The sequence below is a fragment of the Eptatretus burgeri genome, chromosome 8, assembly GCF_056783735.1.
Source record: "Eptatretus burgeri isolate ZD-2024b chromosome 8, Ebu_testis_v1, whole genome shotgun sequence".
Classification (NCBI taxonomy): Eukaryota; Metazoa; Chordata; class Myxini; order Myxiniformes; family Myxinidae; genus Eptatretus; species Eptatretus burgeri.
Window position 1 is genome coordinate 11115274 of NC_140968.1, and position 16130 is coordinate 11131403.

The 16130-nt window shown below is 45.2% G+C and overlaps 1 protein-coding gene across 1 annotated transcript in view; it reads left to right on the forward strand.

Moving 5' to 3' along the window:
- The window catches only part of LOC147021093 (BTB/POZ domain-containing protein KCTD5-like), a 67924-nt gene that overhangs the window by 44073 nt on the left and 7721 nt on the right, over nucleotides 1–16130 (forward strand). The window contains exons 2-4 of the mRNA XM_085890853.1: nucleotides 3743–3851; nucleotides 5184–5275; nucleotides 5552–5647. Of these exons, the coding sequence (XP_085746979.1) occupies nucleotides 3743–3851; nucleotides 5184–5275; nucleotides 5552–5647 (297 nt within the window). The remainder of the gene's footprint in view (nucleotides 1–3742; nucleotides 3852–5183; nucleotides 5276–5551; nucleotides 5648–16130) is intronic.

Sequence of the window (16130 nt, forward strand, 5' to 3'; positions counted from 1 at the left end):
ACACGAATGGGGTGGGGGAGGGTACAAAATGATATTTATGGATCCTCTCTCAAACCTGTTTAATTTGTTGAGATGTCTTTGACATTGGAATTTGAGCGTCTCATTGATCCTTTTTGTGCGTTCGAGACTGAGACCGCAAATACAGTGTGCAATGTCGTCACCTTCCTCAAAGCTTGGCTCTCTCTTCTCCTTTGATGTCAATGTCTTATTTTTAAATTCCTCGGTAAATCTTTAGAAAAGCAGACCACGTTAATCATGATTGGCACCTTTTATTTATCTTTCGGCACCATTTATTCAATTGACTGCGTGGAGTGCTGCTGCTGCCACCTTTGTGCTGGTGTGCCCCACCATTCACCAGGCCAATATTCCAGTGGGGGGAAAAAAACAGGATTTATTAAAGGATGAAGGAGGGAAGAACAAAAAGCAAACTCACCGATGACAATTTCTCTTTAAGAATATTCCCACCCACTCCCCCCCGCGATATTTTAACCACTTAAGCGATATAATCTTCACGCCAAGTCACTCGCGCACGAAAGAGCCTCCGATTTCGTCCCAGCTCTCAGTTTTAGCCCAATGCACACGTTTGCTCTTATTGCCCGACTCTCGAACTGTCGTCGTCAGTTTTCCATTGGTATTTTGCCACTCGTGTACAGCGCTCTGTCCTGCTTGCGCTTCACTCAGACTCGTTAGGGTTAATAACTCGTGACCATGCGGAGCTGCACACTCATTGGCGAACTGTTAAACTTCCTGCAGCTTCTCGCGGCTTCTGTGGTTTAGAGCCACTCGAGTGGGTTCATGACTGTCATTCCTAGTGTAACTCAGTTTTACACACGGTCACAAGGCCTGGTTTTTTTTGCCTTCCTGGGGGTGAGGGGGAGGGGTGGATTTGCTGACTTGTGCAACTGGTAAACTATTTGTAAAAGCAATCACATAGATTACAAAGGGAACCTATAATGGTCCTTGTTTGAGCACATGCACACCTCCACCAGGCTGAACAGGTTAAGTTTTGTATCCCACTGATAGGTTCTGGATCCAGACAAGAACCAAAATCAAATCTATTTGTCTTTGTCACACCCATCCTGTCCACTAAGGTTTGTCCGAATCTGTCCATAACTTTTTGAGATATCATGCTTGATATCGTGTTTCGCATTCGTCCTTGTCACACCCAACCTGTCCACCAAATTTCTTCCAAATCCATCCATAACTTTTGAGATATAATGCACACACACAAACAGGTGAAAGCGTAACCTCCTCCCTCCTCCCGTCTTCGGTGTTCGAGGTTACAACAACCAGTATGCAATAAATAAATCTGTTTATCCCTTACCGCCCTCCAGCAACCCAAATTTTTGAACTGTTCTTATCTTGCGGCCCGTTCACTTGCTCGACAAGAACACAGTACAGGAAATACAAAATAGCAAGGCCAAGAGGTTGAGTGCAAACCCGGAGTCGAGCTGTGCAGGAGTCTGAAGCAAAGTTATCGAGAGGTCTCTCGTGAAACCCGATGTAAAATGCCCTCAAGCCTCGTAATCGTGGCTCCCTCAAAGCCCAACCTTTGCTCTGGGGATTAAATGTTCACAACTCTGGCACTCTCAGCTCTGCGCCATCAGTGACTCTTCCTGCCAATCTCAAGTTCCCTCTCTCGACCTCTCTCGACCTCGACCTCTCTCGACCTCTCTCGACCTCTCTCGACCTCTCTCGACCTCTCTCGACCTCTCTCGACCTCTCTCGACCTCTCTCGACCTCTCTCGACCTCTCTCGACCTCTCTCGACCTCTCTCGACCTCTCTCGACCTCTCTCGACCTCTCTCGACCTCTCTCGACCTCTCTCGACCTCTCTCGACCGACCTCGACCGACCTCGACCGACCTCGACCGACCTCGACCGACCTCGACCGACCTCGACCGACCTCGACCGACCTCGACCGACCTCGACCGACCTCGACCGACCTCGACCGACCTCGACCGACCTCGACCGACCTCGACCGACCTCGACCGACCTCGACCGACCTCGACCGACCTCGACCGACCTCGACCGACCTCGACCGACCTCGACCTCGACCGACCTCGACCGACCTCGACCCCGACCTCGACCTCGACCCCGACCTCGACCTCGACCTCGACCTCGACCTCGACCTCGACCTCCCGACCTCGACCTCGACCTCGACCTCGACCTCGACCTCGACCGACCTCGACCTCGACCTCGACCGACCTCGACCGACCTCGACCTCGACCTCGACCGACCTCGACCTCGACCTCGACCGACCTCGACCTCGACCTCGACCGACCTCGACCTCGACCTCGACCGACCTCGACCTCGACCTCGACCGACCTCGACCTCGACCTCGACCGACCTCGACCTCGACCTCGACCGACCTCGACCTCGACCTCGACCGACCTCGACCTCGACCTCGACCTCGACCTCTCTCGGCAGCCGTTAACGGTCAACCACACGTCAGATCAACTGCCGGCCCCGTGCCAGGCCATGTGAGCGGAGTTCCCGTGGTGAGGAAATTGCCGACTTCCTCAAATGCTGTTTCACCCCAACAATCAGCTCCTGTGGTGAGGCTAAATGGCCGGCTATCTCAATGCAGATTCAATGCAACTGCGAAGCTCTCGTGTACGCTTTGTAAAGACTTGCAAACAGAGGATAAGGACATTAAACATGTTCAGCCAGAGGTTTGAATGAATCATGGGAGGACAAAACAGTAGGGTCGGGAAAACGAACATCTCAGACTCACTGCATGTGTCACACATATCTATTGTCCAAATGGTCCGTCATGCTTCGCTAAACAAACGCTAAAAAATAATCATTTCACTAAATAGTTTTTTATTAACCCCTAAACAACTTTCCCACAACAATTTTAATGGAGACTCAGCAGAGAGATGCTCTGGCTTTTATAATGATCTGTTGTTTAAAAATGTTTTCCACTTGCATTCCAAAGCACCGCAGTAAAGTTGCTGTTAGCTCTGTGCTTTTGGAAATTATAAGCAATCCTGGGTGCTGCACAGAGTACGTTTATTTTACATGTGACGTCATCATGCAAAACTTTTACTTGTGCTGAGGTGAACGCACCTGTGGCTTCGGTGAAACTTTTGTATTTTGCAACGAAGGCAGTTAAAGGAGGAAACGAAAGGTCTTGCCGCAAATCCCTAAACCTTTTTCAGTTTGTCGTGCATTCAGGAATGGCTGTGAGGTTGTTGTGTTTTTTGTTTGTGTGTACAGTTAAGGATCGTGGAAGAGTTAGAACACAGAACGGATCAGGAGGTAACAGCAGTAAGGGAAGAGGGAAATGCCAACAGCAAGGCCGAGGGCGAAAATAGACAGAGACAGACAAGTGAGGGATGTGGAGGAGAATGAGGGGGTAGGGGAGAATGCATTGGTGGTGAGGGGTAGGGGAGAATGCATGGGTGGATAAGATTGAGACAGAAGCAAAATTTTGGGGGAAAGAAGGGCTGGTTTAAATGGTGTGGAGAACGTCATGGTTTTGGATGGAGGGGAAATGATCTGAGATGGTGACTATCAGCTGTCTTTAAGACTTGAATGGAAGGATGAGGTTAAAGAGAATGTGGAAGTTTGTTCCACAGGTCGGGGGTGGGGAGAGGAACAAATGAGTGTAGGTTAAGATTCAAGCAGGTTTGTCTGTTTTTTTTCATCACCTGACTTCTGTTTAGAAGGTTGGATAAAGGGGTTCAAGGTGGTGCTCTTGGTTAAATAAGTGTGTGTGTGTGTGTGTGTTGGCTGCAGGACGAGACAGGAGCATTTCTGGTGGACCGTGACCCAGCATATTTCAGCACCATACTCAACTTCCTCCGACATGGAAAACTCATCCTGAATGAGCAACTCACTGAAGAAGGTGAGCACATTCATTCATCCCTTGCCCTTAAAAAAAAAATACAATTCTTTGTTTTCTCCCCTCTACTATTCATTAGAGTATTAGACGATTTGATGGAGCACTTTGTGGAGGGTGCACCACATGTGCCCAGTATTGTATTGCTTTTGGGTTGTTTATTTTTATTTATTTATTTTCTAATCTCTGCTTCAGTTTGATTCATATTTATGGTGCCACAGCATACCCAACCTGCCAGGTGGAAAGACTTGCATTTTCAGCTTATTTGGCTTGTTAATGAGGTCGAAAGGTAGAGAATGTGTACGGAATATTGATGCTTAAAATGTGGGATTGCAGACATGTCATAAAGCGTTTTCTTTGTCTTTGCTCACCGCCCCACTGTATTGTATGTGTGTATATATAAAATATCTGTCTATCTCACTCTTATCTTTACATTGTAATAACCAGAACAGCACTCGGTGGAGCGCATACCTCCGCCAAGCTGAACAGTTTACGTTTTGTATCCCACTCATAGGCCGGATCTCGATCTGGAACTGAACCAAAATCAAATCTACTTGTTCTTGTTACCTCCACAATTCGTCGAAGTTTTGTCCAGATGCATCGACATTTTGAAACATCGTGCTCTCTGTTGTTTTTGACCCTATCTCTCAATGGTGAAGAATTACTTAAATAATTTTAAAATTCTCCTATCTGGATCCATATCCAGATCCGTATCTTCACCAAAATCGAATCATTTCATCCTTGTCACACACCCAATCCGTCCATAACGTTTTGAGGTATCCTGCTCTTAGACATGCAAACAAACAAGATAGACGTCATGCATAACATGACACTTGCGAAATCCCGAAAACAAATTTGACCTTAAAAATAATTGGTTGTTGAATTGACCAAATATGCAAATCCTCTTCAAATTTCACATCAATCGAATGAAAATTGAGGATTTTTAGAAATGTCACTAAACTTGTTGACCTTTCGACTTCAAAAATAATTGGTGGTTCAATTCACTGACCTGATGTTCAAATCCTCGTCAATCCATACAAATAAATCCATTGGATGAAAAAAAAAAATGATTTGACTTTGTCCTCAAAATCGATAGGCTGCTTGTTTTTGACCAACTTCACTGCTTTGTGAATTTATTTTTTGACGATCGGTTTAAAAATGTGACCTGTAGGTGACTGACACACAAGCAGACAAACAAAACCAACCAATATACTTGGAAAAATAAATCTTCGATTTTTGCAAGTAACAAACAGGTGTCGAAACATAACATCCGTCCACCTTCGGTGGTGGAGGGTAATGATGCTGTGAAAGTACAGTGTGCATTTCCAATGTTTGTAGGGGTTCTGGCAGAGGCGGAGTATTACAACATCTCTTCTCTCGTCTCGCTTGTGAAGGAGCGCATTCGGCAGCGGGCTGCAGCTCAGTCCCGGGTGAGAAGTCCAGAAATGCTGGGATGTACATGTGGATGCGGCAGTGAAATGTAATCAAAATTGAGCGACAGGAATGAGTGTGTAATATAAGTGAGCAATATTATTTGTTTGAATTTGCAAGCAACATTGCCAACACCACTACGTGTCAGCCTGGAACATAAACTTTCATAGTGTTGTTTTTGAAAGAGAGGAAATGGAGTTTATATTTTTTACCTATGTAGTGCATGCAGTTTGGTTGTATAATTGGTCATGTTTAACCAAATTTGCTCCTTGCAGCACAGCGTCAAGCATGTGTATCGGGTGCTGCAGTGCAGAGAAGAGGAGCTCACACAAATGGTATCGACCATGTCTGACGGCTGGAAATTTGAGCAGGTAACCCCCTCTTAGTGCTGCACTCGATAATGAACAAAGTGACTCGAGTGCCCAAAATATCTATAATCGAAATTGAATATTTCCCTGATCGTACAGCAAAGTAAAAGTATCCCTTCAGCCCCCTTCCCCCCACCCCCTTTGGGTCTCTATAAGTAATCAGGACTGGTTGAGAGAATTTGTGAATGGCACATACTCCATTTGTTCTAATCTCATTTGATTAACATGAATTGTATTGAATTATGCTTTAAAAATTTTTTTATTTAATTTTAATGTGATAATTTGGAGAAGCTCTGGATCCTGGGGTGTGGTGGGGTGGGGGAAGCAAGAGTGATGGGCCTATTGTTTAATGAATATTGTTTCTGATTTCTCTCAATCAATTTTGACATTCAATCTGGAATTTGACAGATAGATGTCATGAAACATCATGGTGCATTTATAAGTACTATATCAGGTCAGGTCAGGTATGGGGGCATGCGCCGGAGCAGCGCGTCGCTGCTTACTACATGATGAGCTGCTTCTGATGACATGGTGCAGCGATAGGCACTATATGATGAGCAGCAATTGAGCGAATCAAATTGTCCATGCTTTGTGACTACTCGTATGTTGCATTTGCATTTGATGCAAACACGGACAGTGACCTTCACCTCAAGCAACCGAGCATCTGGAGTTGATTCGCTTCAAACTATCACCGCCGCCATGTGTGTGTGATGTCCTGTCATTAATGAGATATCCTCTTTCTAATGTCAGTTCGAAACTGATAAGTCGGTGATACATTTCCCATAAATTCCATGGTGTGTTGGTGGTTTTTGTTTTTCAGTATGAAATACATTGTAGCATGACATTGTGGTGGAGTAACGAGGCGTAACTTGAGCAAACTGGTGTGCAAAAATCGATTGCGATTCGCAAATATCCTGGGTTTATTCCCCAACTTTTATGATGTATGACTTGTAATACAGGCTTCCCCCAGGTGGCATTATATGATGCACAATTTCATCGGGATAATTGGGGTCTTGTCACCCCCCCCCCCAGTAGAGATTTGGAGTACAGTACTTTATTGTGATTTGTAAACTCACAAACAAACCCACAACCAACCCTTCTCTAATTACATTTAATCTGATCCCGTAACCTCCACCATTTTTTTCAGTTAAAGGAAAACCCAAAACGAGACGAGTGGAAGCAAATAAACAATCGGTAAATCGACGGTGATGTATAGGATCAGGGAAAAGGTGTGTGGAAGAGGTAGGTATGTTGGGGAATGAAAAAAAGTATACATTGATGTGTAAATGTATTTTCAATGGTGCTAGACGTGAGAAGCAAGCAAAGCACATTTTCTCAACTTCGTCACATTTTGAGCTGAACAAACCCTCGGACTCTGCAGAGCCGGAGATGGACGAGGGGAAAGTAACCATGGCACTTGGCGCACAGAGGACGGCGAGAGTCCAGATATTAATTTCACGAACATGGTGATTTGTGCTTGTTGAGGATGAAGTGTTTTCTCGTAGGAAACATCTTCCTGTCGTGGTTTTAACAACCATGACCCTGATTTGGCGACAGGCCCAGATGGTGTTGGTGCCCATATTCTCAAATCCTGCTCTGCCATTCTTGCTTTCACTCTGTGTATGCCCTGTTCAGTTTGTCCTCCTTTGGTCACCTCCCCTCTGCACGAAAGTCAGAAAACATCACTCCTGTCCACAATAAGGGTGCAAAAGCAGTCTTATCAACTACAGACGAGTGAGCTCGTTTCCGAATGAGGGCGAGTGCTGGGTCCAGCAACGTGCTTCCAGTTGAGACAGCAGTCCGAGTTGTTCTTGCATCCCTGGTGCGTCGGCAAACAGCCCCAGACCGAGTCGCATCCTGGCCTACATACGTGCCATGCCAGGCATGGCTTCGAGGGAGCAAAGCTCATGCAAGGATCCTTAAACCCCCGCGTGACCTCTTCCCATTGGTGCACGTCCGGGGTGGGTGCAGCGGTAGAGTTGTGGAAAATCCTCGCGTCATGATGTTCAGACGGCAACGTGTGCCCCCACCCTGCCCCTCATGCACCCAAGCATTCTAATGGCCAAATGTTCCTCTGTTCTGTGCATTTTTGGGAAGCGTTATCCCATATCAGAAGCACCCTATCACTTCAGAAGGATCGTCAAATTCACCAATCTATTTCCTTGGACACTAATTTAATTGGAGGAGGTTCACTCTTGAAATTCTATGCCTTACCCTAACATGTTGATGTTAACAATATTTACTCTTCTGTCCAAAAATTGCTGATCTGGACCCCGTGTTAAGAACGTTATCCCATTTTATTTAGCCTCGTAGTTTCAAATGTTAGGACAATGTACAAACTAAACTGCACGATATGAACTTGCTGACAGTATTGGTCTATCTGTTTGGTTCATATGTAAATATGTCATAAATTGATATTTGTTATATTCTCATGAAATATTCCCAACTGTAACTGTGGTTTTGTTTGGCTCAGTCAGTCAATCAGGAGGATTTACTTGTTATCCTGGAACATCGAGACCTCTCCCCACCCTACCCACCCCCCCCTCCAAATCATCCTTTCCTCCAGACAGATATGGCAATAAATGAAACCCACATTGTTGATGTCCATCCTGTTTATTTTAAGTCTTAACCCATTAACATTTAAAATCTATTTATTTTTAATATTCCAACCTTTTAATATTTTGGACTTCCGGTTCCAGGTTTTGAGCGTCGAGAGGTCTCCTTAGGGGCTCTCTGCTGACGATCTCAAAGTTAAGTTTCCGGTCGTTACTTGTCCCGTTCAAACTGTTTATTTTTCTCATCCAACATGTTACTGTGTGTTCCTAGTTCGGTTTTGTTTCAAAAATCGTGCTATTTTGTGAGTTTTTGTCGACGTTGTCTTACCGGGTGTTTGAGGCCTACCGGTTCCCCTCTGTGTACGATCGTTTTATTTGTTTTTTTTCTACCCATTACCTTCAATTTCTTTCCCACTTTCCTAACGTCCCCCATTTCTCCCAACTAATCTCTCTATTTCTTATCTTAAATCCCAAAAAAACAACGCAACCTTTCTCCTGATTCTGCTTCTTCTTCTTCTTCTTCTTCTTCTTCTTCTTCTTCATCTCCTCTTCTTCTTCCTCTTATTTTTCCTCCTCCTCTTCTTCTTCCTCTTATTTTTCCTCCTCCTCTTCTTCTTCCTCTTTTTTTTTTTCTACAACACTTCCATGACCTAATCTGTTGAAAACTCTCTCAAACATTAATAATATCTATCTATAATTTCAGCAATCTCTGTGTGTGTCTGTCTGTTTGTCTGCGACCACCGTTTCTCGACGACTGCCGGTCCGATCTGATTGAAACTTGCCAGGAATATTGCTGGGCACCCGCAGATGTGCCTTTTCGAGGTTTGATGTCGATCGGACGAGCGGTTCCCAAGTTACGGCCATTTCTCTGTCGACCAATGACAAGACAGGGTGATATGACGTCACGAATGGCGTCACAATTAATGTTTGTTTATTTTTTGCACGCTTGATGGTCCGATCTGATTGAAACTTGCCAGGAATATTTCTGGGGACCCGCAGATGTGCCTTTTCGAGGTTTGATATTAATCTGACGAGCGGTTCCCAAGTTACGGCCATTTATCTGTCGACCAATGACAGGACACGGTGCTATGACGTCACAAATGACATCACAATTAATGTTTATTTCTTTATTTATTTTTTTATTATTTCTTTTGCACGATTGAAACTTGCCAGGAATATTGCTGGGGACCCGTGGATGTGCCTTTTCGAGATTTGAGAGAGAGAGAGAGAGAGAGGCTGCGCATACTGGGACTCACCTACGGGCACGCCCCTACGGGCCCGCCCCGATGGGCCCGGCCGAGTAATAATAATAACAAAAACGATATCTTGCCATGCTTCATCTTCCTCTCTCGCACATGTGGTACTCTACTGTTTCATAATGCACGACTCTTGCTATTCTAACAGACTGCTCTCATTTCGACCTCTCCTTCATTCCTTGCCTAAAAATCCAACTGTTACAGCGTTTCTTCTCTCCATTCTCTGAATTCGCCTTTATTGCATCCATCAAGAATTGTGTTAAATTGCATCTCTGACCAAAAACTTTTTAAAACCCCAGTTTGCTATGAATATTCGCTTTCCATCAACCATTCTTTTTTTCCAACTTCAGTGCCAACGCACCCCTCTCACCCCTCACTCTCAAAGCAACCATCCCACTCTTCTCCCTCTAAGACTGCCTCTCACCTCTCTCAAAAATTCCCCCCTCACGTTTGTCCCACCTTTCATCCCCCTCACTCATTCTCAAAGTTTCCCCCCTCTCATCCACAAAGCTTCCTCCTTCCACTGCCCTCTCACCTCCATCTCTTCACTCCACCTCCTCAAATCCTCAACTGCCTTCTTCCCCCTCTGTTGTCCCCCTTTCCCCCAGCACCACAGAGCCTTTTCTCCTCCTCCTCATTTGGCCCCCTCCCCAAGCTATTCTGCAATCCCCTACACTCATTCAACAACCCTCCTTACCCCCCCCTTCGTCCCTTGTCCTACACTCCCTCTCCCCCCCCATCCCCTGCACCCAAAGCCTCCTCCCCTACCTCTTCATTAAAAGTGTGGACCTCAAATATCCAGGGCCTTCGCTCAAACCTTTCAGATCTTTCCATACAGGTTGCCACTGATAAACCAGACATAATCTGCCTAACAGAAACTTTCCTCCCACAAGATGTGTCTGACTCCCAAGTATCTCTCCCTGGTTACTCCCTCCTCCGGTTTGACAGACCTGAGCCTCGCCCTGGTGGAGGAGTTGCTCTCTTCATCAAAGACTCTATTCCTCACTCTCCATGCACTGCCCTCACTCCCCCACACCCCCAGGAATACCTCTGGCTATGGCTTCCCCTCAACTCCCACTTCATGCTTATATGTGTACTGTACCGTCCACCTAACAGTGATGACTCCATCTTCACCTCACTATCCGAAAACATGGACCATCTTCTATCTTCTCATCCAAACTCTCTTCCTCTTATGTGGCGACTTCAGTTGTCATCATGCCAGTTGGCTTGGTGTGGGTACCTCTCTCACCTGTCATGGCACCTCAGCAAAAGCTTTCTGCGACTAATTGGGACTGACTCAATCGGTCAACTTTGCTGACCCGGATCTCAACCAATGGTACTCCATCTGTTCTGGATCTGATTTTGACAAATTTCCCTGACAATATCTGCTGCTCTTTCTCCGCTCCAATCGGTTCTTCTGACAACGTCCTTGTCAAAGTGGACATCTCTGGCTATTATCAGAGAACCACCTCACCGCCGTCGAGTCTGGCATTTCACTCAAGCGGACTGGCAGGGTCTCCAAGCATCCATCAAACTTAGTCTGGTTCTCCTATCGCTACTTTCTACAACATCAACTTATCCTGGGAATTCTTTCAAAGAAACTTGCTCTCCCTCATGCACAGATTTATCCCCTGTCGTCTTCAGTTGTCCTTCCCTTCCTCCCGCCCTTGGTTTTCTGCAGCTTGTGGCGAGGCAGTTGTCCTGAAACAACTTGCCTTTGCCTCATGGAAAGCAAACCCAACTGAGGGAAATCTCAGTTCCTTCCATAAAGCTCGGAACAAGTGTGTATCTACCCTCAGGAGAGCCAGAAAACAACATCTTTCTAATCTCAAGTCTGAACTCTCAAACCTCTCTCCCTCCTCAAAATCCTGGTGGTGTCTAATCAAATCTGTTTCTTGTGCAAGTTCCCCCTCCATCCCTTCCCTTACCTGAGATGGCCGCACTACTATTACCGCACGTGAAAAAGCTGAATGCCTAAACTCGGTGTTTGCAGCTAAATCTTGTGTCCAAAACCCATCACTTTCTCTACCCACCTTACCCAATCGCACCCAACTGTCCCTGGACTCTGTGTCCTTTTCTCCTGACAAGGTGGAGAGCTTGCTGTCAAACCTCGACTCGGATTCTGCAACCGGTCCAGACGGCATCAGCCCACGTGTCCTCAAAGCCTGCTCTTCTGCTCTTGCTCACCCTCTCTCTGTTCTAATCACCCTCTCATTTGCTCAAGGTCATCTGCCATCTGCTTGGAAATCTGCAAACATCACTGCCCTGCACAAAAAAGGTGCAAAAACAGATCCCTGCAACTGCAGACCAATCAGCCTTCTCCCAATCATCAGCAAGGTTATGGAATCCATCATCGCTTCAGACATGAAATCCTTCCTCTTCTCCAATGGCTTGATTTCCGATCATCAATTTGGTTTCAGACCAGGTCACTCTACCCTGGATATGCTGCTTCTGCTCTCCCAACAATGGATGGAAGTCCTCAATGCCAGACAGGAAATCAGAGCCGTATCCCTGGACATATCACGTGCTTTTGACACAGTCTGGCACCCTGCCCTGCTCACCAAACTCTCTTCCTATGGTATCCAAGGCCATCTCCACTCATGGCTCGCCGACTTCCTCTCCTGTCTCAGTCAACGTGTGGCCCTAAATGGAGTTCTTTCATCCCCCCTTCCTGTCCAGGCTGGAGTTCCTCAAGGTAGCGTTTTGGGCCCTGTTCTTTTTCTGGTTTTCATCAATGATCTCTCGGACTCTCTGGAAAATCCTCTATATCTCTTTGCCGACGACTCCACCCTCTGCCGTACCATCGGTCATCCCTCAGACTGGCAAGCAGCAGCTTCTTCGCTCACTGCAGATCTGGATAAAATCATAAACTGGTCTAACACGTGGAACGTGTCTTTCAATCCGGACAAATCTCACACTCTCACGATGCCTCTTCGAAAGGACCTTGTCGAAAACCCCCCATCCACTTTCTCAACAATCCTCTGGAAGAAGTCCTTTCTTTCAAGCTTCTGGGTCTCACTATCTGCCATGACCTTTCCTGGGAAAAACACATTTCAAACCTCGCCTCCAAAGCCAGTCGCCGACTGGGAATCCTCCGTCGTGCAAAGTTCTTCCTCGGCCCTCCTGACCACTAACAAAGCTTTTGTCCGTAGCCTGATGGAGTATTGCTCTCCCCTCTGGGCTGGTGCTCCTGCCTCCCATCTTTCTCGGCTTCACGCTGTAGAAACCAGGGCATTTAGGATCATCGGCATCTCCTGCAATGAGGCTGAGTCTTTGGACCTCTCACTCAATCACCGCAGGTTGGTCGGTGGTCTTTTTGTCTTGTACCGTCTCCTCTCCAGCCTTGCCCCCCCTGCTCTCTCTGCGATTTGTCCCCACCACATTTCCACATGGCGCTCAATGTCCGCCAACAACCCCCTTCTGGTAAAACTACCAAAATCACTAATCACTGCTCACCTTCCTCTTTCATTCCTCTTTTTTCCCGCCTTTGGAATAAAGTCCCTCACTCTATTCTTTCCCTTTCTTCCCTCCAGGCTTTCAAAACAGCTATTCACCACCACCTCTTGTCATCCCCCATCCAAATCCTCTGTCTTTTCTACCCCCGATAATCCACCCAAGCCCACTTCCTTCAAATTCCCTGCTTTCCTTCCTGAAAGTCCCTGTAATGTCCATCTTCTACTCCCCATGTTCCCCGTCCCATCCCTCTCCCTTCCACAGATCTCCGAATGTGTCTGTTCCCCACTGTTTTGTCCCTCCCACTCCCGCCCCTCTTGTCTCATGCCCCCTTGCTGTGCGTTGTATGTTAGCTCTCACACGAAGTTCGACAAGGTATACAAAAAAAAAAACAACCTCATTCCACCAGGTGCATCATTACCTTTGGGTCAGTCTGTAGAATATGAGTAAAGTTATCGATTAAATTCATGGCACAGGGTTTAAAAGAAACATGATAGTCTTCATTGCCAGAGTGGGTATTTCATTGAAACGGTCACAAAAACAACAGAAAATTGTTCGGAGAAAATATTCCGAATCGATGTTGATATCCACTGATTATAATCGGCTTTCGTATGCGTGTCTTGAACCCCAAACCCTGTGGCTGAGCTCCGTGTATGCGCCTTCCCCTATGCACATGTAATAAATGCATGGCCCCATCAAAGCGGAAGTTTGTAAGCAAGCAGTCCAGGTGTTTTACCTTTTTCTTTTTTTTTTTCTTTTTTTTTTTCTTTTTTTTTAAGCCCACCTGGAAGGTAGTTCCGGGGAGTTTATGGGATGGCACGTCGTTCATTCATTCGTCCATCAGTCTGTCCATCCACAAACGATTGGAACTTCTCAACCGATATATGTAATTCTGATGAAACTTGACCGCAACCTTTATTACCTGTGATTATGTATCAAAGTTTGTTCATGGCATTTATTAAAAATCCATCGGTATTTACTTTCTTCATTATATATTTTGTGGGTTATCCATGCCGACCAATGGTCCCTGGTTGTCTTATCCAGCCGTTACCAGATGAGTGCCCAGGTGTATTGGCCCTATTTTTAGATCCTCGTGGAGGATCTTTAAGTCTTACTCACGTTGTTGTTCTTGTGGACTTTTTGTTTCACAGCCTACAGTTTTCATCGAAACTTCCTGAAACTTGGCATATATATGTAAAAAAATACCCTGCGCACACAGTAACCATCTCCGATTTTGAAAATTCTTCCTAGAAAAAAAAGTTATGACGTCAAAATATCTCCGCTAATGGAAATCGCCTAAAAAATGATCTCAAGCTTGGCAAGCTTTTTGAATTCTGTTTGCGGGAATCGAACAGGGCATTAGCAAAGATGAATTACCGCACATATGGTACATCACTATGACGTCATATCAATTTTTATGACGTTATTCCTATTTTATGACTTTTGTTTCACAACCCAGAGTTTTCATCAGATCTTCGTGAAACTTGCCATGTATATGCAGAAAGCCCACGCGCAGGCAGTAACCATCTCCAATTTTGGAAATTCTTCCTAGAAAAAAAGTTGACGTCATAATATCACCGCTAATGTTAATCGCCTATACCATTATCTCCAAAACTCGGCAATCTGTTTGAATTTTGTTTGCGGGAATCAAGCCGGGCATTAGCACAGATTTATCGCAAACCTGATGCATCACAATGACGTCATATTCGTTTTTATGACCATCATTAAGAGGATGAGGATCTTAGCTCATTTGAGCTTGTTATTATTCAGGTACCAAGCCTTTCAGGCTGGGTAACCTATTGTTTTTTTCTTCTGTTTATTATTATTATTATTATTATTATTATTATTATTATTATTATTATTATTATTATTTTTATTCCGCCAGTAATTTTTGTGTTTCTTTTCGCTCTTCAATTCATTTTCTTGGTAAGTGTTAGTCCGATTGAGAATAAATTTTCACTGTAGAATTAAGTGATAACAAGTCTGGAGATGGTGATGGTTCACGAGCAATCTACACAGTTCGCCTTTTTTATTTTTTGACCTTCGAGGGGACGCCACGGGCAAACTGGCGGGAATCGGGAAGAACGTAAATGATGAAAGTTGTAGTACTCGAAGAGCACTACTTGCATACCAACTTTCATTTGAAACGGTTGAAAACCCTCGGAGCTCGATGCCCAATTTATTGATTTTTTTTTGACATTTTCTAAGTTCGTGACCTTGGGATGAAAATGAAAAATCGAGCTCCGTGGGGCTATCCAGGTGCCATTGGGCTAACCAAATACCGAAACCCTGCCAGATTTGACAAACCCCCTCGGAGAAGATGCAACTTGAAACCGGCTACCCCCTAAAAACACATGTTTTTGGGGCGTGGCTCCGCCCGTAATGGGCGCAGCACGCCCATTCTCAGGAAAACACAAGATCATGATATAAACCTCCCACCCAAATTTTATCAGGATCGGATCAAAACCCACGGAGCTATGCTCGTGACAGACAGACAGACAGACAGACACACACCCATAACGAATATTGTGGTCACTTACTGACTCGTGAACCAATTATGACGTCATAGGTCACTTGGTATGGGTGCCATCTTTGAAAAACCGAAAAACTTTGGATGTTTTGTCTGGAACCACTCGCTGGAAAAAATTGAAACGTGGCTCATGATCAAAATCTCCGCATGGGTTTGTCAGGGTTGTTAACCAAGACATCATCGGTGCCTTCACTATGACATCATAATTTGACTAGTGCACCGCTGTATCTGAAAAAATTGAAATTCCTTGAGCGTCATCTTTGCAACTTACCGGAGGAAAAAAAAAATAGCATAGGTCAAGTGGTTTGGCAGCCATATTGTTTTGAGAAAAAAATAGTAATAATAAAATTCTCTGGAACGGCTGGGCAGATCAAGGGAAAACTTCAAACACATTCTCAAAGATGAGTGGATATAAGTTTGTTTTTGAATAATTGATAGGTCACATGGTTTGGCGGCCATCTTGGATAGAAAAACTTACCTTATCCGATTAACACAACTTCACAAGCGCGATCCCCTACCCAATTACAGGCAGAATGTAAATTTATGATGACATAGGCCATATTGGATTGAAAGTTAAAAAAAAAAATTAAAATCTTCTCCGTAACAGCTGAACAGTTTGAGGTGAAACTTTACACGTTCCCCAAGACATGGGTGTACAAGTTTGTTCACGACGAATTGATATTGTTCATGGT